This window comes from Talpa europaea (genome assembly GCF_964194135.1).
Source record: "Talpa europaea genome assembly, chromosome: 12".
In the NCBI taxonomy this organism is placed as follows: Eukaryota; Metazoa; Chordata; class Mammalia; order Eulipotyphla; family Talpidae; genus Talpa; species Talpa europaea.
The window spans coordinates 7,392,153-7,417,742 of NC_140079.1; the positions used below are offsets into that span (position 1 = coordinate 7,392,153).

At 53.7% G+C, this 25,590-nt stretch overlaps 1 protein-coding gene across 3 annotated transcripts in view; it reads right to left on the minus strand.

Annotated features, from left to right (window-relative positions):
• Positions 1–25,285, minus strand: part of TCF3 (transcription factor 3) — a gene marked incomplete at both ends in the record, with an annotated part of 33,000 nt that extends 7,715 nt beyond the window's left edge. For 2 of the 3 annotated variants that reach the window (XM_084250695.1, XM_084250694.1), the window contains 12 exons: positions 238–316; positions 421–479; positions 922–1,054; positions 1,136–1,299; positions 1,382–1,484; positions 3,178–3,227; positions 4,026–4,158; positions 4,977–5,044; positions 7,137–7,215; positions 7,432–7,505; positions 21,833–21,905; positions 25,208–25,279. In XM_084250695.1, the coding sequence (XP_084106821.1) occupies positions 238–316; positions 421–479; positions 922–1,054; positions 1,136–1,299; positions 1,382–1,484; positions 3,178–3,227; positions 4,026–4,158; positions 4,977–5,044; positions 7,137–7,215; positions 7,432–7,505; positions 21,833–21,905; positions 25,208–25,279 (1,087 nt within the window). Of the gene's footprint in view, positions 1–237; positions 317–420; positions 480–921; positions 1,055–1,135; positions 1,300–1,381; positions 1,485–3,177; positions 3,228–4,025; positions 4,159–4,976; positions 5,045–7,136; positions 7,216–7,431; positions 7,506–21,832; positions 21,906–25,207 lie in introns of all 3 variants that reach the window. The other variant, XM_084250696.1, reaches the window with a different exon arrangement.
• Positions 25,286–25,590: the final 305 nt, after the last annotated feature.

Sequence of the window (25,590 nt, forward strand, 5' to 3'; positions counted from 1 at the left end):
ACAGTGAAAGCTACAAGTTTTGCCTCCTGGTCTTTGTCCAGGCTTTGACCTAAGAGCACTGGCTTAGAAGTCACCTTCACCAGGAAGACTTCTCGGATGCCCACAAAAACATGAGCTAGATACAAGGCAGAGAGGTCTGTCGACTCCCTCATCCCTGACCACTCTCCACCCACCACCCACCCACCTAGGGCTTTGGGCACCAGGAGCATCCCATTCCCTGTACAGCCTTGTACAGACCTGCCAGGCCCTGTGGGGAGCCCACCGGGGTTGAGGGGCTGGAGGAGAAGTTATTGCTGGAGTGATCCGGAGAGTAGATCTGCGACAGGGATGAGAGACACAGGCCACCAGGGGTCAGTCAGGGGCCTGCTCTTGGGGTTGCCAGTTGGGTCACACCTGCCACCCCCACACCCTGTGCCTCACCGAGGCCAGTGCCTTCCCAAGGGCATCCCCAGAGCTGCCAGCTGTGGTCCCACGGGAGCCTGTGGAGGAGAGAGATGAAGCTCAACCCCAGGGCTGCTTGCCAGGACATGGTGCCCCAGCCTGGACACCCCAGGTGATGGGGAGTTTCTGTTGGTAAACTGTCCCGCACTCAGCAGCCTCCAACTTGGTGTAGTTTTTGTCTGACATCTCCATGTCCTCACAGAGGCCAGTGGGCCCTGGGTGAGCAGTTCCCCTTTGTGAGCCTGTTTCCCCAGCTATAAAATGGAAAACCCATTCCTCAAAGAGCTAACTGCAAACTCTGGCAGGGCCCCACCGAGGAGTCCAGGAGTCCGGAGTCCAGGGGTGGGCTCAGGACAGACGGGACATCCTTTATATAACAAGGGCCCAGCTCTGGGAGCGGGGAGGGGTCCAGTAGAACACTTCCGCTCCCACCCAGGTTTCCAGCACAGAGATGGTGAGGCCATGGGGTGGGGGCTGTACCCATGAGGCTCTCGGCCCCGCTGACAGGGGTTGTGTGGCCGGAGACGTTGCCGTACGCGCCTGCGGGACCTGAGGAGAAGGTGGACACAGCTGGGAGCCCGCCGTTCGCCTCCGCTCCATGCAGCTGGTAGCTCTGTGGGTAAGGATGGAGTCAGAGGGGGTCAGAGAGAGCGACTGCCAACCGTCTACACCCACTCCACCTGGCAGGGCCTACCATGCGCTCGTGCAGGCTGCCAAACCCGCTGCCACTGCTGCTTCCCACAGAGTTGCTGCCGCCAGTCGGGAGGGACAGTGGGGAGGAGCCCCCACCCAGCATAGGTCCGAAGCCAGCTTGGCCTGAAGAACTCCAGATTTCAGCTGAGGGGTGCAGGCTGCTGTCTGTGGAGAGGGGGATGGTGACGTGTGTGGGCAGAGTGACTCCAGACCCAGCCCCAGGCCTCCCGGGCAGGCCCCCACATACCTGGCATGTAGAAGGGGGCAGGGTAGGCACTGCTGGGGGTCTTGGTGGATGGGTAGGTGGCCGTATCCCTGCCATAGTCATCACCTGAGCTGGGTGGATACACCTGCAGGGGGTGGCGGGGGTAGTCAGGCAGGAGGTGGGTTGGGAACTGGTTGCTCCCTCACCCCTAGCTGGCCCTGACCCCAGTCCTGGCCCTGTCTTAACAGCAATTGACTCCGCCCACCTGTTTCTCTGCCCTGGCCTAACCGTTCCCCTGAAACCATCCCTCACTTGAAGCTTAGACAGTACCAGATTCTACTTCTGCTGTTCTTCCTCCACACCCCACCTCCTGTGCCCCAGTTCCCACCTCTCACACTTAGGGCTTTGCAGGACTCCCTGCCTAGAATGTCTTTTCCCTCCTATTGATGCATCAAAGCCTAGCTTCCTTCTTTCCTGCCCCCCAGTGCTGGAACTTCCCTTGGCCTCAGGTCTGATCAACACCACCCCAGGGTGGGGGGAGGCTCAGAGGCAGGTCCCTGGATTAATGTTCCACCCTGACTGCCCCAGAACAGTAAGACAGCAAAGGAGTTCTATAATCAGAAGCAATCCTGCCGAGTCAGAATTCAGTCTGAGGCTGCAGCAAAGTGTTGAATCAACTGGTCACGTCTGCTCCAGCAATGGAGTAGAAAGCGGGGTCTAAATGCTGGGCAGGACAAAGTGGGTCCAGGGGACTCTTTAGCTCTGATGTTCAAGGAAACAGGTGAGAAAATGGAACTGATGACATTGTGAGTTGAGTTTGAAACCATCTGAACTGCACACCTTCAGTTAGGCGTCAACCTCTGATGTTAACCCTGAGCATGGAGCTTGGTACGCGCCAGGTGGGCCCGTGGCTCCTGGAGGCCATGGCAGAGAGAGGGAAGCCAAGTAGGGGAATCCAGCAAATTGTACTTCTTTCCAACATAATTAAATTGCAGGAGCACAGTGCTTTAAGCCACTGACGGCCTGACACCATCTGCTGATCTGGCACCCAGCCAACAGCTAGGCAGAGGGGACATTGGGCAGCTTGAACCCCAGTGGATGGGGTGGGAGATGGCAGGGGTTCCGGGAAGATCCCGAGGCAAGGCTGAGAGGGGGACCCTCTGAAACAGCCACTAAGGGAGAGGAGGACCCTCTCCAACAGTCCCTAAGGGGCCTCCAGCCTGATCCAGCTCCCAGGATCCCCCTTCATAACCTTTCTATAGCACCTGGGCCACAGGAGGTGACCTTCTCCTAAAGCAAGAGGGATCGAGGGGCCTCCCTGGTGGCGCAGCGGTGGAGCGCTGGGTTGCGAAGCTGCCCGCAGCCTCTGCAGCGCCCGTTCGATCCCCGGCTGCTCCCCGGCCACCGGAGGAGGGTCCCGCATGGCACGCAGACCTCTCCTGCCGCCCACTGCCCCCCTCAGCAGTGTCCTTCAGTCCTTCTGCCTGCTCTGCTCCCCGCTCTGGCTCCGGTGAATTCTCTCACCCTCCCGCGCTTCTGACTGTACCCAGTGCTTGTATAGATAAATAAATAAATAAGTCTTTAAAAAATAATAATAAAATAAAGCCATAATTAAAAAAAAAAAAAAAAGGATCGAGACTAGAGAGAAGACAGAACCTTCCCAACTCGCTTGAAGGTCCAAGAGGAAACCTTGAGCGAGTTCAGTAGAGCTGTGGGATTTCAGCTCAGAACCCTAAGTGGAGTGGTGTTCCCAGACCTTCCTTATGCCTCTAGCCCCCAAGTTTAGGGGTACAAGAGGCACCTGACTTTGGGGGTCCCTGTCCCAGTCCATGACTCACCGAGGACGGGAGGCCTGGAGGAACCTTCCGGACCTTCTTGGGCTGCACATCTATCAGGAATAAGAGGAGTGAGCACCTCACCTGGCCCCACCCAGTAGGGATGCAAAGGAGGGGCTGAGTGGCCCCCCGGGAAGACAACGGTCACTGGCGAGGGGGTCAGGAGAAAAGTCCCAACTCTGCACCTCAGAGAAGAGATTCCTGAACATCCCTTTTCATAAAACTACTTCAAGCCTCGGCTCGTGCACAGGCCTAAAGACATGTGAGAATTTGGGGTGGGGGCCAGGACTCTACTACTGCCATCACGCACCGCCCCCCCACCATTCTTATCTTTCACAGAGCCAGATTCAAGTTCACGAATTCACCCACCCACTGCTGAGCCATGCGACTCGGCAAGCCTGTGGTTATTTGCACAGAGCCGTGAAAGACACGCTCGTGTCAGTAGAGGTGGAACTACCCAGACTGGACTGAGAGTCCTTCTTGGGGTCGACTGAAATGTCCTGCCTGTCCCATTTTCTGTGCTCCCGTGGAGAGCTCAGGAGAGCCACCTGCAGGTCCTGCGCACAGGGCACCATGCATGAGTATTAGATGAGGGTCTTCTGACAGAAACACTCACAGCACCAGGCGGAGTCCTGGCAGACACCTAACCCCGAACCCCCATTCTGTGAGCTAACCGGGTGTTTTGGGAAACCTGTGGTCTGAACACGACCTCTATGAGTGACAGAATCGGCCGTGTTTGCTTCTTTCCTGGTTTGCTGCCCGTGCCTCCCAGCGTCCAGCCAGCACCCAACAGCACAGAGAGTGCCCACCCCTCCCTGCTATCCTCCTAGCCTCCCGGTCACCCTACTCACCCAGGTTGCCATCTGCAGCTCTCCGCCGAGGGTGCCCAGGGTAGGAGGAATAATACTGGGAACCACCCTTGACACCTGAGGGGGACAGTGGCCCGGGGCTGCCGAGGGTCAGTTCGCTGGGTAGGAAGCCAGCCTGGGGGAGGGCATAAGCAGATGTCAGTAGAAGCTATGCCGGTGCCTGGCCCCAGCTCAACTCTGGTCAAGAGAGAGGACAACTGTGAAGGCTCACACCACTTGGATCAGGAGGGATGACAGTGACCCTCAGAAGTGCCCTCTGCACCATCCCTGGCCATGGGGAGCTGTGTTTCTGTGGCCTGAGGTGTTGGGGACCAACAGCGGCACCATTTACTTCATAACTGCGGTTCAGGAGAGTCAACAGTGGGAACAAAAATGAGGCCCGCAAGCACATGGGAGAGGGCCCGAGGGTTGGAGGCCATGCTGGGATCACTGTAGCTGAGGTGGGCATGAGTGAGAATTCTGTCGTACTTGGTGGCCTGTAGGGTGGGTTCCCTGAAAGGCACAGGGCAGAGGTGCTGAGGCTGCACCATGGGTCAGCCAGGGAGGAGCAGAGCCAGGCTTGGGCTTCCTGTCTGGCACTGGGGGTGGGTGAGTGTTTCTCTCAGCCCCTCTGGCTGTGCACAGGGTACCCAGGGAGAAAGGGCCGTGGATTGGGGGCCAAGACCTTCCCTAGGTCCCCTCTGCTCCTTTCTACCCCTGGCCTGACCCAGGGCAAGGTCCTATCTTAGCTGCTAGAGTGACCAGAACTCAGTTCAGCCATGGATCTACCTATAGACCAAAGGGACGAACTGATGAATTTGCTTAAAGTTACAACCCATGAGAGAGGGGTCATCCCAACAAGGTCCCATCTAGATATGCTGTCCCCTCCAGTCTAGAAAGTGGGGTGCTACCCACCCTGCCTACCTCTGGGTGCCTATGGGGCCGTGTCCTCACCTGAGTCAAACCACCAACACCTGAGTCTCTTGCAAAGGTGGTGTAGGTGCTCCGCTCACTGCTCTTGCCTGGAGGGGAGGAGAAAGACTCAGAGGCAACCCCAGCACCTAACACGCCTACATACAGCAGGCGCTACTAAGTGCACATTGCAAAGAAGCACGATGGGACACAAACGCCTGGACACGCGGAGGTGAGGTCCGATACCGGCCCTTGTGACAAGAGTGAGCGGACACCTGGCCACACCAGGAGCCCCCTCCAGATCCTCTGGCCCCAAGGTGACTCAACACCAAGTTCAGTGCCTCCCTGCTCTCCCCAGGGAGAGTGCACTCCCCCACTCAAGGTCCTGAGGTGCTGACTCCCCAGGGTGCTAGATGCCCAGGACAAGCTAGGAGTACTAGTGTCCTCGAGCTCCAGCCCCCAGAGACGCCTGGATCCAGGTCTCCGAAGGCAACATCTCCGGATCACTCATACCTCAGCTACAAAGTCTGCTTCTGGCTTAGGCCAGCGCCAGCCTAGATACACCAGGGAGGAGTGACCGCTTGCTGCGATGGAGGAATTACAATATTTGACTGACTTAAACTATTCTCAAAGTAGGGGGAAAACTCTGCAAGTTTATTTTGAAAGCAGGACAATTTCAGTGAAACTTCTGGAACAAAAGCTGGGGCTTGTGGGGAAAAAGGGTCTTACTGTTTAATGTCAGTGACAAGCTGGGTGCCCCCTGAGCCATACCCGCCAGTCCAACCTCCAGTGACCACCTGTACAGAGGACATGAGGCCCACTTAGGACCCTACAAATCCAGGCTTGAGGGCCAAAGGGGATTCACCCCCGCCACTGGTCAGCCTGGGGGTGACACCGCTTCCCTCTGCCCAGAGCAAGGGGAGCAAAGCTGAAGTCTAGTCAGAGTGCTGCACTTGGCCCAAGAAAGGGGCTGCCCCTGCACATGTGGGCATCACTTCTTTGGGCTTCCACGGTCCAGGCTCTGCATATGGCAGGAGCCAAACAAAGGTCTCCTGAACAGAACGAATGAGTAGTGAGGAGAGGAAGTCGGAGCTCTGGGAGGGGATCATGTAGGCGCCACGAGTGCCTTAGGAATACAGCAGGCACTAGGCCCACACAAGAGAGTAAGACAAGGGCAAAAAGCAAGGAACAAAACTACGAAGGTCTTGCTGGGAAGCCAGCCTGGGCTGGGGGTCACAGGTGCACAAAATCTTGACCCTGCCCTGGGCTGCTTGGCCCTGCCACCCCACCAGCCCCACTGTCTCCTTCAGCGGATGAAGAAACAAGCCCAGGGAGCAAGACTGCACCGTGTCCCTGCTGGCCCCCAGCCACCAGCCGGAACGTCACACTGCCCTCCTGGTCTCTGAGACAGTGAGGGCATGGGGGGCCTGGACACAGCTGCGCTCTGGAATCAGGTGGCCAGGCGCAGACATGGGAACTGCCCAGATGAAGAGCAGAAGGAGGGAGGAGTCAGAGGGAACCCGAACCCCTGCAGGTGCTGAGGCCACCCGAGCTCTGCACGTTTGTGGGGAGTTGGGCACAAACCCACAGCAGCAGGGGATGCCACCCCTTCCCCTTCCCACGTTCCTCTCAGGGACCAGGGCAAAGGCTGGCCCCCAAGTTTCCCCACCCACAATTCACACATCCAGCTCCACAGCAGCCACAGACCCGATGATGCACCCTGAGCTCGGAAACTGCTGGTGACGGAGACGCCCACGAACGGGCTTGTCACTGGAATGGCCTCGTCTCAGGATCACCATGGGATGGAATTAAAACACCCAAATCACAGCCCCGGCTCCAAGGAGGGAGCTGAGCCACAGCAGCAGACCCCGGATTCCTCAGAGCTCCCACCTTTGTGGTCACTCCCAACATCCCCTCAGACAGGCAGAGGGGCCTGGCTGAGCATGGGGCCCGGTACCACCACCCCGCGGGAGAGACCACAACTGTCCAGGCCATCTTCAAGGGTCCCGCAGGCTCTGACTCCTCGAGTCTGCAGGACTCCTGACTGCTCACCTGGGAGCAGGGGAGCCCAAGTCCAAAACTGCCTTCCTGCCTCTAGCACCCAGGGAGGGAGTGCAAGTCACAGCACCAAGTGGGCAGCCCAGGCCCAGGCTGAGCACCGGCCTCCCGAGCACGACTCCAGGCCCGCTGTGTGACACTCACCTCCAAGTACGGGGCCCAGGAATGTGGACGAAGAAAGGCTGGGGTGGGACTCACCAAAGTGGGCGCCTTCGCTGTAGGTCTGCAAAGAAATGAGGTGAGGTAAGGACTGCTGGGGACACCCCCATCTCATAGCTGGGGAACAGGTTTAGGGGGCAGGCATGCTTGCAAGCACCTAAGTCAAGTCAGAACCTGAACCCACATCTTGGAGACCAGGTTGCACAGCCTCAGTTCCCTCCTACACCCCCACCCCAGAGAAGGAAGACCCAAGGGTCTCGGCATCACCGCAGTTCCTCACCCGGCTAGCATCGAAGGAGGAGCTGTTTTGGTCGCCAGTGCCCCAGGAGCCCGAGCCGGTCCGGTCCTCCAGACCTGCAGGGTGGGAAGAGAGAGACAGGGTGACAACCCACCGACACCCGCACAGAGCACAGGCCGCACAGGGAGGCACGCCCCTCGCCAGCACACAGGCTGTGCGTCTCGCCAGCCCAGCCCTGTGTCTACACTGACCCCGGCGGAGCAGCAAACCCTCCCCGACACCTGCACTCCGCGCAACACAAGTCCACACTCAAGAAACTTCTACCGGCTATCTCTGCTGACCACCACCTGCCCATCCATCAAAGTCCCAGCCACCATGCCCGCTTCAGGCAGGACTCTTACTCACATGGAGCCTCCTCTCCCCACAGCCCCAGGGCTGGCCATGCCAGGCTGAGGCATCAGCTTCTCCTGACCATGTAAAAAGAGCTCACCAGGGCATTGTGGAGTAGGCAAGGCACTCGCTGCCAGTTTGGGAGGCAGGGCCATCCCTCTGTTGAAATCACCGTAGGAGCTATCTTTGCCTACAGTGCCTGGTGGCCCCTTGGGTGGCATCACTCCAAACTCCTTCAGATAGAAGCATAAACAAACAGGAGCCTCTATTTCACTGACAGGCCAGAGGCCCAAGGTGTGGCAGGGGTTAACAAAGCAGGGGACCAGAACCTTGGTCTGGAGAGGCAGGGCGGGGCAGTGTGGGGTGCTTATCTCTCGGAACACTTTGAAAGGCAGGCACCCGCCCAGGGCTCCAGAATTTCCCCCACTCTGCAGGCAGTGGGTACTAGAAGCTTTCTGAGGCAGGAGGCTCTGACTCCCCCGTTCTATGGGGTCACAGAGCACACAGTCTGGAAAAGTAGAAGGGGAGGCGCTCCCGGTCCTTCCCTGTGCCTCAGTTTCCCTCTTCTGTAAATGGAGTTCTGAACAGATCCTACTTTGCAGGACGGGGAATGTCTACATCCAATCCTGAACCTGAAGTCTCCCTAAGTCAGGCTAGGTTGGGAGAACGGTGTGGAAGGAGGGTGCTGGACATAAGCTTCCCCCCACAGGCTAGAGTGGGGGGAGGGTCTGTCTGCACTGCAGCCCAAACCCTTTACCCTCACCTCCGACCCTCTTGGCCATCTGTACCAGAAACTTGTTTCAAACTACCTCCTTCCATTTTGGTGCCTTTGTGTTAATCACCCCCCCCCCACCATTGGTGTTTAATTGCTGTGTAATTTGCATGATTATGCATACCAAGCTCCTGGTCTAATGAATATTCATATATCTCATTTATACTTTGTTTTCTAATCAAAAATTTCCATTGTGATTACAATGCAAGGGGGAAGGGGGTCCCAAGGTCTCTGGGAATCCAGCCAGCATTTGCCACCTTGGGGTGTCTGCACCCCATCTGGGCTCCAAGTTAGAGTGAACTGCAAGGTGGGAATGACCCTGGGCCAAGCACCAGTGAGTGCTCTGAGCCTGTTTCCTATAGGTCCACCTGTCTGTTGTCCCCTCCCACTCTAGCCACAGCTCCCACCCCTCAGTGAGCAGCTACTGAGCACCCCCAAAACAGCAGTGAGGCCACCTTCCAAGTCCACAGTCAGCCTGTGTTCTGAGTGACACCTGACTCAGCAAGCAGGGCATTCCCCCCCCAGGTCCAGCATTGATGAAGGGACTCCTGGGGTCTCACACCCAGGGGTGAGCCTTCATATGGGCACCACAAGCACCTGGCAGAGACAGCGGGGTCTTGCTCCACCCTTTCTGGAAAACCCCTCACCCAGCCCTGGCTTCCTTACAGTGGAAATTACAAAAACAGGAATACCCCTCCCCCAACACACCACTAATAGTTATTAAAATCCCCACACCAATTAATTATGCATTTTAATAGCTCTCCATGAATATTTATGATGCATTCCTTGTTCACGTTAAATTGTACTAATAGGATAAGACACTGCTGTTGCAGGATAATTTTTTTAAATGCTGGGGGTGAAGTGCTGGTGGAGGTGGGTGCCTGGGACAGACTCCGTTCAGCTTAATCCTGGCTGCAAGAGGCCCTGGAGCACCGGCCATCCCAGTCTGCGTCAGCCAGGGGTGACAAGGAAAGTTGCAGGTCTGGGGGTACAGCTGGCACCCAACAAATGCTGAGGCTTCCTGCCTGGAGCCTGCTGGGTCACCTCCTTGGTGTACCCTTGCCTGAAGCCCCCCCGAAACGGGGCAATGGGCTTTGTCAGGCACAGTCACACTGTCTGCGGCTGAGTGGCCAACATCCCATGCTGGGTCAGCAAACTGGGGCCCAAGTCCTGCTTTTGTAAATAGAGTCATACTGGCACGGACTTCACTGGCAGAGGCAGAGCAGCACGACAGACACTGGCCGGCCACTGGGTATAGATGAAGAGTCCAGGGCTGGCTCCTCCGTACCAAGAGGCCCAATCAACAGATTTCGGTTTGGGGGTGTGGAGGATGACAGTGAATGCCAACACGGTCACGTGCCTCCGGGCACAGCTCTGTCCAGAGTCCCAGCCTCAACCAGGAGGCACCACACCAGGGGGGGTCATCAGACTGCTGGGGGATCCGTCTTCAAGTCCCGCTCTGTACGCACCCCCTACCCATGCACACACTAGATCTTTCACTCCACAGCCTGTTCCTAGTGGCCTCAGGCCAACCTGACGTGACCCTCTGTTCCCACAGCGACAGCCCTGGGTGGAGTCCCTGCAGCAACTTCCGGGTTTCCTTGCCAAAACCCCACCACCACAGCAATTTAATGGGGCTCGTAGAAGCAAACCCTGCTCTCCTCTAACACCCCCCACAGCCCCCTAGCACTCTCAGGACAAAGACCAATCTCTTCTTAGATCTTCCCCCGACTCAACCCTCAACGCCCCTGTCCTTCCCAACCCAGCCCCCTCCACGTCCCCAGTATTGTCTGGTATGGGGTTGCGCCCCCACAAGTGTTTTATTTCTTTGTTGCACCACAAATCACCTAACCTGTCTCCAAAAGGACAATCACAGCTTCCCTGGTGGCTAGAGCCTGTCCTCAGATGAGGGGTCCTAAGTAACTCAGAGAAATGGGGACCCCCCATGCAGAAGCTGCCCCCTCCAGAATTTCAGATCTGTGACCAAAGTGGTAACACAAAGACCCCCAAAGTTATAACAGAAAGCTCCCTCCTCCTTCAGACTCCACAGGGACCCATGTGTTACCCCAATGTGGGGACCCACCCTGCTGTCCATGGTTGTCCTCACAGGCAGCCATGCAGAGACCAATCGCCTACAAGGTGGCCAGCGCCACCTGCCTAAGGACCTTCAAGTTCTATGGGATTTTAATTAATGTAAATTTACACAGCAGTTTGTGGCAAGTGGCTGCTATATTGGAAAGTGAGGCCCCAAAAGGGAAAGACTAAGAAATATTAACAATAAAAATAACCATTATGAATCTCGGTCACATCTGAAGAAAGAGCAACCACTGGGCCGGTGCGCTGTGCGTGGTCCTCCTGCAGCCCAGCAAGAGCAGGAGGCCGTGCAAGCTGCCCTTTCTCCCTTCAACGTTCGCTACAACTTTAATCCCCAATAGCCCAGCGCTGGGCAGTCCTGCCTCTGGTCTCACGGTGGGGGGAGGATTGAATTTAGGGGGTGGCCTTTCTTCAAGGAGGGGAGAGGCAGAGAGAGGTGTTCCTCTCTTCTTGTGACTTTTTTATGGGCAACTTTTTACCTTTCCATCATCTCAAACTCAGAGAGCAGCTGCAGGGAGAATGCCCTATGCCAGACACTCGCAGTTTCTGCGCTGCCACTTTTCATTTGCCCTCTGGACATTTACAAGTGTGCCTTTTTCTGACCTGCGGAATTGTACATTTTATCAAGCTTTCCATGGTCACTGTGGTCAATGGCTCTGCCTGCCTCCCCACCATGTTCTGAAAAGAATCAGACACACATCACTGACACAACAGGGGACAGCTCAGGGCACCCAGGGGACACCAGATGCAAGGATCTCCCAGCATGAGCTGCAGGGTCCGAGCGGCTCAGGGCCCTTGTATCTGCCCCCAAATTGAGGGGCTGGGAACGTAAGAGCACCCAGAAGACCCTGAGCCAGAGGATCTGCCGATAAGGAGTACATAAGTAGAGGCCACACCCCACCCTTTCTAAGCCTAATGGGACCACCAAGCCCCCAAAGCAGCAGGACACACCCCTGGGCAGAGAGAAAAGTGAAGGGCAGGCAGGGCCTCAGATTTGGCTCACTCCAAGTCATCTCTTGTAAGCCTCAGGGCAGCAAGCCCAGCCCCAGGGGCTTCCCTGGTAGCTGGAGCCTGTCTTCAGATGAAAGGTCCTAAGTAACTCAGAGAAATGGGGACCCCGTTGCAGAAGCTGCCCGCGCCCCCCATCCCCCGGAGAATTTCAGATCTGTGACCTAAGTGGTAACATAAAGACCCCCAAAGTTATAACAGAAAGCTCCCTCCTCCTTCAGGCTCCACAGGGACCCATGTGTTACCCCAATGTGGGGACCCACCCTGCTGGCTGCTCCTTCTGCCTTCAAATAGGAGTTTAGAAGCCGTGTTAGGATGTGCAAGAAACAGGCCTGAGGAAACAAGGACAAAGGCCACGGTCTAGCACAGGGCCTGCTCCAGATACGAGCATGTGCAAGACGTGACTCGCAGAGCCCTTGAGGAAGTTACAGCACATGTGGGGTCTTTGGGACAGAAGATGAGATTTCATAAGAAGGGGGGGAAAGTGGGGAAAACACAGGGAAGAAGTTAACACGACATCATGGGAAGTTTTAAAGCAGCGTTAGAGGCCACAGAAGCAGAATGGAAGATGCAGAAGGGATGATCATCTAGAAGGGTGAGTTCTGGAAATGCCCCAGGCTGGGAGGAAGGAGACAGAATCTGAGAAATGGGATGCGGAGAAGTACAGCAGTCCCAAGGGTGGAGAGCTGGACTCCCCCTTGGGAGAACGACACCATAAGCCAGCCACAAAGCTCACTGACAGTCCAGAAAACGTGAATGAGAAGGCGGAGCAGGTTAAGATAAACGTATGGGAATTGGCTGGATGCTAAGGATGGATAGGGTGCACCAGGGGACAGTCGGAGCAAGGACAGGAGATGACCCAGGAATTCTGTCCCCAGCTGTCATGCCCATGGACGGGAGTGTGCAAGCCTCACGGTGCTGATGTGCCCTTACTGGAAAGACAACCACTGCAGAAAACACTCCGGCCTGGGAAAGGAATCAGAACAAACCGTACACATTGGGAAGTTGTAATAGGCACGTGGTGGGTGCCTGAGGCTGAGGGCCGGAGATTCCAGGGTCCTGATAGGCGCCCATAGGCGCCTTACTGTTTACCAAATCCTGAAACAGAGCTGCGATTGCTCCCATTTTACAGATGGGGAAACTGAGGTACGAGGAACCCAAGATGCCTGCTCAAAATGTTTCGTAACAAGCAGCAGATGATACAAAGATGACATGTGTGTTACACAAGGGATGCAAACATACAATCGGCAAATTTACAATTAAATTTTTAACAATTAAAATTGGCAATTTATTTAAACCACATACCAGGGTGGGGGAAGAGATGAACAGGAGCTCACTGCTCCATTTCCCTGGAGGAGAGGGAGATGTGATTCCACCTCTGGGGATGGGAGAGCAGGAAATGGGAGGTTTAAGTTTCTTGTTTAAAACCATGAGCCCGCTACAGTGCAGCCGCGATTCAGGGAAACAGCTGCCACATGGACGCAGCTTTCAAGAAGGAAGCGTCAAGATAGGAAAACCTTAACCTAGCATGGAAGAATGCAGACGTGGCCTTAATTTCTTGAACTCCAAAAACACAGCACCTACAGGAAACATTTCTGGAACAAAACGTCTTGGGAAGACTAGGCCACTGACCCGAGTTTTCCCGTGCCCGGCAGCCAGATATAAACAGCAGCCCCGAGGTCACGCAAGACCAAGACACATGACGGCGGGGGCCGCGGCACGGCTCTGGGGCCTCACTGTAAAACAGCTGAAGAACCTAAATGTGGTGGGTGGGAGGCAAAGACTTCACAGCTCCATGTCCACTGTCCCTCAAGCACTCGTGAGGAGTGACAAAAGAGGCCCACATCTCAGGGAGACACTGGTGGCCTAGAAATTAAGCCATTCAAGGACAAATGTTCCTCTCCCAACCTGGAAATCAGAAATCTGTGTGAGACCTTGACTCAGTGGGGAAAGTTTTTTAAGTTATTACATCTAATGTATATGTAACAGTATGTTTGTATAAAAATGCAACATGTATTATTATATCTGTAAAAGGGTTAACAAAAATATACGTTACTGAGATCAACAGAACATGGCAACAGTGGTCCTTGGAGGAAAATTTATAATCCTCAACACCCTTGATTACTACAGAGAATAGAAACGAATAGAACTTTGGCTGAACGTTAAAAAAACAAATTTGAAAACGGAGGAACTCAGAGGTAGAAAAAAGCAGTCAACTGGTAAGTATCGATTCAACAATAAACCAGAATTCTTAGAAGAAAAACCAGTAACACAGATAAAAGACTGAGGCAGCAGAACCAAGAGCAAAAGAACAAAATGAGAAACTAAACAGATTTCCGGAGGAGAAGTGAGCTCTACCTCCCAGCAAGACAAGCAGGACGAGGGAGAGGTGCCTTTGGTTATTGACAACATTAGGAATTTAAAAATATACCTGAAATGAATGCCTTTTTCCCTAAGAAAACGCTAGAATTGACAAGCGGGCAAAATCTCAACAGGTCAAGAAGAAATCAGGAATCTCCAGAGAAGTCAGGATGCAAACCCCCATGGTTTCCATGCACCAGGGAACCAGGGTCCATCTCGTTCAAGATGATTTCAGAGAAAATGATTCAGAAACACAGCGAAGAGAGAAGGAACAGCAGACTGACAAGACTCAGGATCACATATAAACACTGGTCTTTAAAGGATGCAGGATCATACCCCAAACTCAAGGAGCCTGGAGGTGGAATCAACATGCTGAGGGGAGCCCACACAGACCGGAAGGAAACACGTTCACATGACGCACACACAGAGAAAGCTGAGCCTCTGGAATGGACAGCCAGTGTCGGTCCTACTGACAACAAGCCAAAGAGCAGGTGCTGGGTAGTTCTGGAAACATCACTGATGTGAGAGGGAGGCAAGAGGTCTAAGGGCAGCTTGGTGGCTTACCAGCAAAACCAACTCAGAGAAAGGTGAGAACAATGAAGAGTCACGAGGAACAGGGTTGGAAGCCTGGTGAAAAGATCCAGAATTACACATGGAAAATCCCACAATACCTAGAAATTCACCTCACTGGAAAGTCCATGGCTTAAAAAAAAACCTACTAAAAGACTGTCTTATACTTCAATTTTCCAAGTTTACTTCAAAACTAACAGGACCAAAAATGAAAACAATTGGAGGGTGCCAGGTTCTTACAAGACAAATGTTCTCCCCAAACTAATCTATGAATTGAACATCATGTCAAAATCCCAATAGGGGGCCTCCCCTGGTGGCGCAGCGGTTGAGCACTGGGTTGCGAAGCTGCCCGCGGCCTCTGCAGCGCCAGTTTGATCCCCGGCCGCCGGGTGAAGGTCCCATACGGCACACAGACCTCTCCTGCTGCCTGCTCTCCCCTCAGCAGTGTGCTTCATCAGTCTGCCTGCTCTGCTCTCCCCTCTGGCTCTGGTGAGTCCTCTCACCCTCCTGCACTTCTGACTGTACCCAGTGCTTGTATAAACAAATCTTTAAAAAAAAAAAAAAAGTCCCAATAGGGTTTTCTGTTTGTTTGTTTGGGGGGGGGGGGACAGCTGGGTAGAGACACAGGATATAATTACTCCAAAGTCCCAGGGAAGTAATCAGTATGTCTGAAAATATTGGGGGGGGGCACTAAGAAAGGACACTAAGAAAATATTGGGGGCACTAAGAAAGGACAACTGAGGTAGGACCATAAAAACACTCTAAAACTACAGTAACTAGGGCCTCCCTGGTGGCGCCAGGGGTTAAGCACTGCACTATGAGGCTGTCCACAGCCCCAGCAGCATGAGTTCGATTCCTAGCCGGCCAGGGAGAAACCCACATGGTGTGGCAGACCTCTCCTGTCTCACCCGCTGCTCCCCACGGCAGTGTGTTTTGGTCAGTCTGCCTGTTCTGTTCCCCGCTCTGTCTCTGGTGACTCCTCTCACCCTCCCATATCTCTGGCCTGTATCCCAGCTCTTGTATGCATAAATAAATAAAATAAATCTTAAAAAAAAAAAAAAACTACAGTAACTAAAACTGAATGGTATTGAGCTAGCCAATGTAACCACTGCTAGCCAGTAACTTGGATGAATCTCCAGGGAATCATGTCTACCATCAGATTACATACTGCTTGACTCCCTGTCTATAATATTCTTCACATGATACTGTTGAAATTCATGAGTAACTGCCAATTTAGGAATTGCTATGAGGCATTTTTAACCAGCAAGAAAGGTTTTCTTGAATTGATTCTGTTGTTCTATAACCTCCTAACTTAAATGCTTCATCCATTTTTCATTCTATCTGTTCTAATGAAGAGAACATCAAAGGCTACAATTCTTCCCCATGTATAGACATGGCTGCCTGATTTCTATCTGATTGTTTTAATTACCTCTTCAATGCAAAAGGTGGCTAAAAAGAAATTTTGATATTTCCAAGTGGATAGGTTTTTTTCTGTTTGTTTCTACTTTCTGGTCTTTTATTTCTAGTTTTACCATGTTGTTTGCAGAGAATATGTTTATACTTTGTTTTAATGTTAGAAATTTTCTTTGTGACAAACAAGTGACTAATTTTTGTGAAAGGAGTATGGTCAATACTTACAGGGCATGGGGTTTAAACTTTTGTAATGTTAAAAGTAGGAACAAATTTTTGCTTTTCTAGAAGTAAAAAAGTTCTTCCCTGTGACCTTGGGCAAGTTTTATAATTTTTTCTTTCATGGCCTTTAAAGGACACATTTGACAGATAAATGCCTCTAATTGGGGGTGTACCTCCAAACAGCTGCAAGTTTCATTTGTGCCTCTGGGTCCAGGGTTCTAGCAGGTATGTTCTGCACAGCCCCACAAGTGACCCTTTGGCTGGGACCTGGCCTCATTGGCTGTAGCTCAATCCCTTTACTTTATGGTTCTGACCTCCCTCTTACTGTTCATTCTTTGCTCTGCCAAGGACTGGAAAGCACCCATTTCTCCCTTCCAGCATCTCTCTGTACCCCTCTACCTGACACAACAAGGAGCAGGGACTCTCACAATTGTCACATCTGTGCTGCAGAATGAACTGTCATCTAATTCTTAAATATTTTCCACAAATGACACAGACTATGTCACAATAAAAGACAACATGAAAGTTAAACCTGTAGGGCCTCCCTGGTGTCAAAATCTCTGAGGAGAGCAGGCTAGCCACAGCCTCTGCGGTACGAGGTCGAACCCCGCCAGGGAGATACCCACATGGCACAGCAGACCTCTCCTGTCTCCCCGCTGCTCCCCTCAGCAGTATATTTCAGTCAGTCTGGCTGTTCTGTTCCCCATTCCATCTCTGGTGAATCCTCTCAACACACACCCCCCTCCCCGCCCCACACCTCCAGCCTGTACCCCAGTTCATGTATGCATAAGTAAATCTTTAAAAAAAAGTTAAACCTGTAAATCACTGAGACAACTATAAATCTCTTTAAGTAACAAAATTTGTAAATGAAAAATTTGGAAAAAACCTGCAATACAAATGACAAAAGACTACCTTCCTTCCTACATAAAGAGTTCTTGTTACTCAATAAGACCAATATAGGGTAGGGGTATAGGCCACTACGAGAAAGGAGCAAAGGTGGTTAATTGGAATGATTACTAAACTCAAAGTAAAACAGGTATAACCACCACCTATTTCATTAACCTATGAAGATGATAAACTTACTAAATTTTCTGAGTTTGGTGCCTGGCACTTAAGTGCTCAACAAATGGTAACATAAATTGTGGCTAGTGAGTCATATTATTGTTGCTGTAAAAAAAAAATACCAGGTAGCAACTGTAACAATCACTGTTACAGTTAATTAGGTGGCTAGATCACCAGGAATTATACTGAGGAAAAAACCCCAATCTTAGAAGATTACATACTGCAAGACTCCATACAAGTAACAATACTGTGGAGTTGAAGACTAGATTTGTGGTTGTCAGAAGTGAGGGCTGGGCGTGATTATGAAGGGGCAGCAGCAGGACAGAGGTTGTGCAGGCATGGACAGCTCTGCAGCTCAAGGTGGTGGCGGGGGCTTCAGGATGCCACGCATGGACGACACGGTGTAGAAACCTGGGACACTGGGGACTTCACGGTAAACTGCACCAGAGTCAAAACCAATGTGCTGTTCTGCTACAGTCACAGAGGATGTCACACAAGGGGAGGGGTGCATAGAGGGGCTCCCTCCACATTCCTTTGTAACTTTCTATGAATCTACAATGATTTCAACCTAAAGTTGGCCAAAATTAAAAGATGATCCAACTCCAGGAAAACAGGGCAGGGAGCTCAGGATAGTAATAGGAATTCATCAACAAGAACTTCATGACCCATCAACTGTTATTAATCAAATCAGTGCCCACTGAAATGGCAAAGTCCTTTCCACCTAATCTGGTAGGGAAGAGATTTAGATGCGGGTGCTGGCTAAGGGCAGGGACACGGAGAGGCATTTCCCATGAATGCCGCCCACAACAGGCAGCAGGTCGCCTTCCAGAAACCTACCTGAGGAAACAGATGTCCACGCTAACCCTGAGTCCCACGCAAGACAGGAAGTGGACCCTGCCCTGCCCAGGGGTTAGGATTTCACTCCAGGCCTGCACTTCACAATTACTCAACCAATAGCTGTGGGAAATTAAAAATAGGAGCGCTGTTTCTCTCAGTCCATCAGTGTATCCTGATGCTTTCTGACCTCAGACCCTGTGTTTCTGGCAGAGGCTACACTGTCACTTAGAGATGTGTGCCTGAGGCATTCCCAGCAGGGAGGGCGGGAGGGAATGGCAAAGCAATCTTTTAAACATCTTCCAATTGGGCCTCCCTGGTGGGCAAGGGGTTAAGCATTGCACTGTGAAGCTATCTGCAGCTGCAGCATGAGTTTGATCCCCAGCAGGCCAGGGAGCCGAACCACATGGCCAGCAAACCTCTCCTTTCTCTCACGCGCTGCTCCTCTCAACAGTGTATTTCAGTAGACCACCTGTTCTGTTCCCCACTGTATCTCTGGTGAATCCTTTCACCTCCCCATAACCTCTGGCCTGCACCCCAGCTCTTGTATGCATAAATAAATAAATCTTTAAAAATAAAAAATCTTCCAATTTAGATAACCCCAGGAAACCTGTCTCTCTGACACTTTTACAAAAAACACAGATGGCCCAGGTAAATCACAGACCAGGTAAACAGACCTGTCTCTCAGCTTCTATTTCATTTACCCTCAGAAATACCTTTCTCTCTGGCCCTGGATGATTTTACAGTAGAAACTGAATTTAAGATAGCACATCGACTTCAAAATACAGACATACCTCATTTTACTATACCTTGCAAACACCATGCCCACTCCCCACCCCCCATTTGCATGTTTGTGGCTGTCCTGGGCCCAGCAAGCCTACTGTTGCCATTTTCCCACAGACTGGATGATGGCTAGCATTTGATGGCAATAATGTATTTAAAAACTAAGGCAGGGTCTCCCTGGTGGCACAAGGGGTTATAACGCACCACACTATGAAGCAATCCACAGCCTCTGCTACACGAGTTCGACCCTGGCCAGGGAGCACCCCACATGGTGCAGCAGACCTCCCCTGGCTCTCCCGCAGCTCCCCTCAGCAGTGTATTTCAGTCAATCTCCCTGTTCTGTTCCCCACTCTGTCTCTGGTGGGGACACACGCATGCACACGCGCGCGGCATCTCTGGCCTGTGACCCAGCTCTTGTATGCATAAATAAATTAATCTTTAAAAAAATAAAAATAAAAATAAAAATTAAGGCGTAGGTGCAGCAGGTTGAGTGCGGCGCTGTGAAGCTGTCCGCAGCCTCTGCAGCACCGGTTCGTTCCCAGCAGGCTGGCGAGAATTCCACATGGTGCCGTGGACCTGTCCTGTTGTACCAGCTGCTCCCCTCAGCAAAGTACTGCAGTCGTCTGTCTGCCTGTTCTGCTCCCTGCCGTGTCTCTGGTGAATCCTTTCACCCTCCCGCGCCTCTGACCTGTACCCCAGTTCTTGTATAAATAAATAAATCTTTAAAAAAAAAAAAAGGCACAACGCTATACTGCACACTTAAAAGACTACGGTGTCGTGTACACATAACTTGCAGATGCACTGGGGAACCAAACAAATCCTTGCTACTTGCTTTACTGTGGTATTTCCTTATGTGGTATTCTGGAATCAAAACCCTCAGTATCTCAGAGATGGGCCTGGAACACTAAGTAAGTGCTGGATCAGGAACACGAGGAGACACGGGGAGCGTGTAGCTGGTGGTACCTCTAGCATTTGGAAACTTCGCCAGTGGTGGTATCCCCCAAGATTGAGCTCTGGGAGTGGGTAGCAGCCACCACACTGATGAAAGCATCAAGGCTCTAGGAGAGAATGATGTTCCCGGGGTCACCTCCTTGACGGACCACCGAACTCCCCTCAGAGCCGGTGTCTCCAGCTCCACTGGGGAAGAGGTGTGGAGGGAAGCTCAGAGCTGGGAGACTGCCCCCTTCTTGAGTCTGGGCCAGGACCCTCCTTCCCCATGAACCCCACATCTCAGTTTACCAAGCACCCTCATTCCCGTGGCCCTGCCTGTTCCTCTGCCAATGGGCAGACAAGTCATACAGACAAGAACACTGAGGCTCAGCCTGCCTGGTGCCTGGAGGGAGTGAGTGGCAGCAATGAGAGTCCTTCAGTTCAGGTCTTAGGGCTACCGGACTTGTCCCCCACCCCATGCCCAGGGCTCAGGCTGGCAAAAACTGCTTGAACTCAAATGGGAGGGGTCTCCAGCTGTGACTCCAGAATAGGGGGTTCCCACCACACCAAGCACATCATGTCGCTCATGAGCAAGAACACTCAGTCCTGATGTGAGGGTGGGGGGAATAGGCTCAAGGCAAGACCCTCTCCCCTATTCAAAGTGCTTAAAGGGGCCAGAAGGGACTGCAGAAACCACAAAACAAAACCAGTCTGAGAACATTTACAGGGGTCCTGCTCCGGCTCAGTGTCCCAAGTCGTACATCCCTGCGGGGTCAAGTGGTGCACAGGTTCGTGGCTTTGGCTACTGGAATTGCCGGTCTTTTAAGTGGATACTGTATAAAGGGAAGACTGAAAAGAGAGGTCCACATGTAGATGAGAACATGTCTATGCCACCTCCTCCAGGAAGTCCCTGGGCACTGACCCCCAGCCAGGGCAGGGAAGTGGCAGCAGTCCAGGCTTTAGGGGGCTGTTTTCAGTGGGTGGGGGGTAGCCCACGGGGATTTCCTCACTCCTGGGAGGACTCTGGCCAGCCCTGCAGCCACTTCCTCAGGCCAAGGGGAAGACAGCGCAGGGTAGTGGAGGCAGCAATATGGTGCCCCTCTCTGTGGGGGCGGGTTATGAACACTAATCACCCCTCAAAATCCACTCCTACTCCAGCCAGAGCCCCTGAATCCCTTAAAGGAATCTGGAGACCACTCCAGGACAAAACCTTCTATCCAGAATCCCAGCAATATTGAAGGACTAGGCTCTGACCTGAGACCCCAGGAAAAGAAAAGACTAAAGCCCAGAGGGTGAGGGGCTCTTTTGCTCCAGTTTCCCTGAGGGGAGCCCTCCAAATCTCCTGGACAGAACAGACTCCACAAATAGCACCTTTCTCTGTCCACACAGTCTGCCTGTGAAACAAAGATTGCCCATGGCAGTCAACAAGGTCCAGCAGGACCTGCCCTATTCCCTTCCTGCCTGTGCCTCCTCCCCACTCACCCTTCCTTGCTCTCCTCCAGCCACACAGGCCTCCTCACTGTTCCGCCAAAACGCCAGGCTGGTCCTGCCCAGAGCCTCTATGCAAGCTATGACCCTGCTGGAAATGCTCTCTCCACCTCCCTCACATGTCTGCTCAAACACAACCTCCTCAGAGACCCACTGCCCTGGCCTCACGGTAGCTCCCTCCTGAGCTCTGCTGCCTGGCCACACCAAATGTCCCTTCAGGCCCCTGTCTGCTGTCCCTTGCCTTGTCACTGGTACCCACGACTGGACAGCTTCCTCAACCCATCTGTTTTGCTCAAGATGTCCAGGCTTGAACTCGAAGACCCAGACCCCAGGAACATCCCATTGTTTCCAGCACACCTGGGCACCACCCTCAACATACCTCCCTCTCCTCTCCTCTGGGACCCTGTATCCAGACACCATCACCCCCGCCCCCCGCTTTAGGTTCTGGCGCTGCCCCAATCCTGGATGGTCCCAGGTCACTGGATACCACCGACGCACAGCCCAACAGCTGGATCCTACCTGAGCTTCCAAACTGGGCACTGGCCAAGGAGGCAGGTCGGCCCTTCCCATTGGCCACCGGCAGCGGGAACATCTGCAGGAAAGGGGAACAGGTGAGGGGTACAGTCTGGGGCGCGGCTATGCCCGTGGGCCCTCTCCCAGGGAGGACTCCAGACAACCACAGAGTCCCCATGGTCCAGTGGAAAAAAGCAGACAAGGGGCCCGATGCCCCAGATAGGCACTCCTGGGGGCAACCTGCCCAGAAGACTTCCAGGCCCTGGTGTGCAGTGTGGGATTGACAACTGCCAGGATGGACCACAGAACCTGGTTGTTTGTTGGGGGGGTAGGACGGATAATCCAATGTAAGCACCTGATACAATTTATCTGTCCTTAAAAGTGATACGAAATTTCCTTTAAATTGCAACTTCAAGAATCTAACCCCATTCACATTCAAGGGGGCACACCAAGTGGGGCGGACGTTCAAGCTCTGCCGGCCACTGCTGGCCCAGCGTAATGACCCTTCCTGGGAAGTGCACCCACTTCCTGCGAGTGCCCAGCCCCGTGGGGCGGGAACATGGGGAGGACCGGAGGGTCAGGGGACAGGAGACCCAGGTCAGTGTCCCACGCGCTAGCCTCTGTGCTCAGCAGCTGCCCAGCACCCGATGAAGGTGAGGTGCCCATTCGAAGGGGACACTGGGACTGACAGAGGCAGGAAGCTGGGGGGACTAGAGAAAGGCCGAGCTTCGCACCGAACACAATTTAGTGGTTCTTCCGGCTCAGGGGTGCGCGACCGGCACTCTGTCCCTCCCTCCCGGCTCACCCATACCCGGGGTGTTAAATCCCTGAAGATTAACAGCTTAGCAGCATTAACCGGAAAACCCAACATCAACAAACCCTTTTGCCAGGGAAAAGACAAAACACGTCCCTGCCCTGCCCCAAGGGTTGGGTTTTACCGACCCTGTTTGCGGCCTGAGTGACTAAATGCAGCTGGTCAGAGCGAGGCGGACAGACGCCCAAGCCTTCCAGCATATTTATGGGAGTGATTCCTGGGGTGCCACCATGAGCCCCAACAGGGACCAGGGAAGTGGGTCCTGCCCCCCTGCCTTCTACATGAGGGAAACTGAGGTCACCGCACATCTGATCCTGCCAGGAGTGACAAGCAGAGGTGCTCCTGCAGGGCTCAGGGTGGTGGTGGCGGGTTTTCAGGGACTACCCCCCACCGCACTGAGATGTGACTCTCACTCAGCTGGCCCAGCTCCTGGAGCGCTGTGGCCACGATGGACAGCTGTCCCACTGGAGAAACCGAGGCCTGCGTGGTGGAGGGGCCAGCCTGAGCCAGGACTGGAACCAAACTGACCCCAGGCCTGAGGGCCAACATCCCAATTCACAGGAGATGGGGGCTCCATTCCCTTTCTGTTTTGCTCCCCAGGGGTCACTTACAACAGGGGACACTGAGCTATGTCCTCCAGAGGCCCCAGAATCAGCCCAGAATCCCTGCGCCCCTCGGAGGCTCAGCTTTCTGGCATATGAAATGGACCCTGGCTCTACCACACTGGACACTGTGAACCCCAAGGTGCGCGGGCATCCTGGGCACAGCGCGTGGCCGGGAGGGGTGTGATATCATCACTACTGGTTGTCTGGCTGGGCCGCAGGTCACACTCCCCCTGCCCCTGGCCTCTAAGCTGGGTGCGCAGGCCCAGGACTGCCTCAGGCCCATGGGAGGACCCCAGCTCAGAGCCTACACGGCCGCAGGGCACCTCTGGGCCCGGGCTCCGGGGGACAGGAGGACCAGCAGGCTGAGCCTCCTGCGGGCTGCCCAGCAGTGGTCTCCACTCACACTTCACTTAAACCCTAAATTACTTCCCTTTAAAAATCTTTTGTCTCTGTTTAAAAACAAACCGTTTTAAAAGAAACAAATGAACTCAATTTCTCTGGGGGCGAGTGGGAGGGCCGGAAGGAGGGGTGTGACCTGTAATGGAGAGGGGGCCCTCTGTGCCCCTTGACTGGCTCCACCACTCTCCTTGTTCTAATGAGGTAGGTGAAAATGCAGCTCTGGGTCTCTCTGAGGGAAGAACCCGGGTATCTCACCCCTTTCAGTCTCAAGTTTCCCCGTCTGCGAAATGGGTCACTCGTTCTGAGCTACGGTAGGAAAGGTCCGTGGACAAAAAAGGTGGCAAGTGGCTCAGGGCCCTCAGGATGGCTGAGGTGGGGGTAGCAGGCGAGAGCTTATGTCCACGCGCCCTCCCCAGCTCCAAGCTGGTCGGTTCCAGTCTAATGGTCTGTGACTTGTCAGTTTAACAAAAAAACAAGCTTGGGCTACGGCCCTGGTTACTCATCCGGGGAGGCAAAAATAAAATGGGGCTTAAAAATACCAGCATGGCCCTTCCGGAACCGAGGCCCTCTGTCCCGTGGGCTGTTTTTCCGCACAGTAGCTGAGACCATCTTGGTTTGGGGACTGTTACTTAACAGAACTCAGTCGCGAGGCCCCGGTATGAGCTGCCCTAACCTGTTTGAAATCAAATGGTGCATCCTGGGGGAGGGCAGGGCAGGGCAGGATTCACAGAACCATCATCCACTTACGTCCTGGGTTTGCCGGAAACGCCGACAGCCCGTGACACTCTGACAGGCGGCCCACTGCAGATGGGGAATGGAGGCCCTGGTTTTTCTGTGTACCCTCCTATTCCAGGCATCCATGGGAGTCCAGATTGTTGGCCTCACTGGGCCTGTGTGAACTGGGTGACCTCTGGAGAAGCCAGCACCCTCCCTGAATCTCCATCTGCCATGAATTCAGGGAAGCACCCACTCTCACATGCCACCCTCCCCCCAACATTTGAGCGCTTCCTCCAAGCCAGTGCTACCCACAGGCTTCCCAAGACTCCTCCCAGTCTTCTTCCCAACAACCATGCACCAGTTCCTGGAGACCTACCCAGCAGCCTCTGTGGGACTACACAGTTGAGCATTACTCCTACTTTCTATGCCCTCTGATCATTTAGTGAGGGTCCTCTTGGCACTCAGCACCCTCTCTTTAATGTGAATCTACATGGGAGTGAATAACCCCGATCGAGCCCACTTTACAGACAAGAAGGCTCTGGTCATAGTGTGCCCAGGGTCAAGCGGACCCATGAAGGGGCTGCAGGCTCTTGGCAGCCTCCTCCCCTGGGTCTCAGTTTCTCCAACTGTAAATCAGTGACTGAACCCATTCTCCGCCTGGGCAAACACCTGGGTGGCAGATGCTTTTGGAAGCTGATGTGAGTCCCAATGCTGCACGCTGTCATGGGGATGTCACCCTGCCCACTGAACAAGCTGGAGTCCAGGCCAGAGGAGGTGATAGCTGCAGATGCTGCTTCCCCGGAGCCCTGGGCATGGAGGTAACACGAAGAGGCAGTCCTGGCTTACCATACTGAAGTCCAGGAGGTCGCTGAGCTCCTTGTCTGTGCCCACGGGCGCCATCCTCTGTGGCTGGTTCATTCTCCCACAGCACCAGTGGGCACCAGAGTGAGCAGGGGGTACCTCAGGCTACAGACAGACCTGTGGTGGCCCAGTGGAGGCAGGGAGAACAGAAACACACAGACAGGGAGAGAGAAGAGAGGTTTGAGTGACAGACAGGGAGAGGAGGAGCTGTTTAAAATGCCCCATCATCAGCCCTGAGTCCCCCCCCCAGCAGTTGTGGGTATGGGGGAGGGGCAGCCAGGATTCTGGGTTTTGAGGCTGGAGACCCCTCCCCAGAGTCCTTGGGGAGTTTGAACACTGGGGGTGGGGGTGGAGTTGAGCTGCACAAA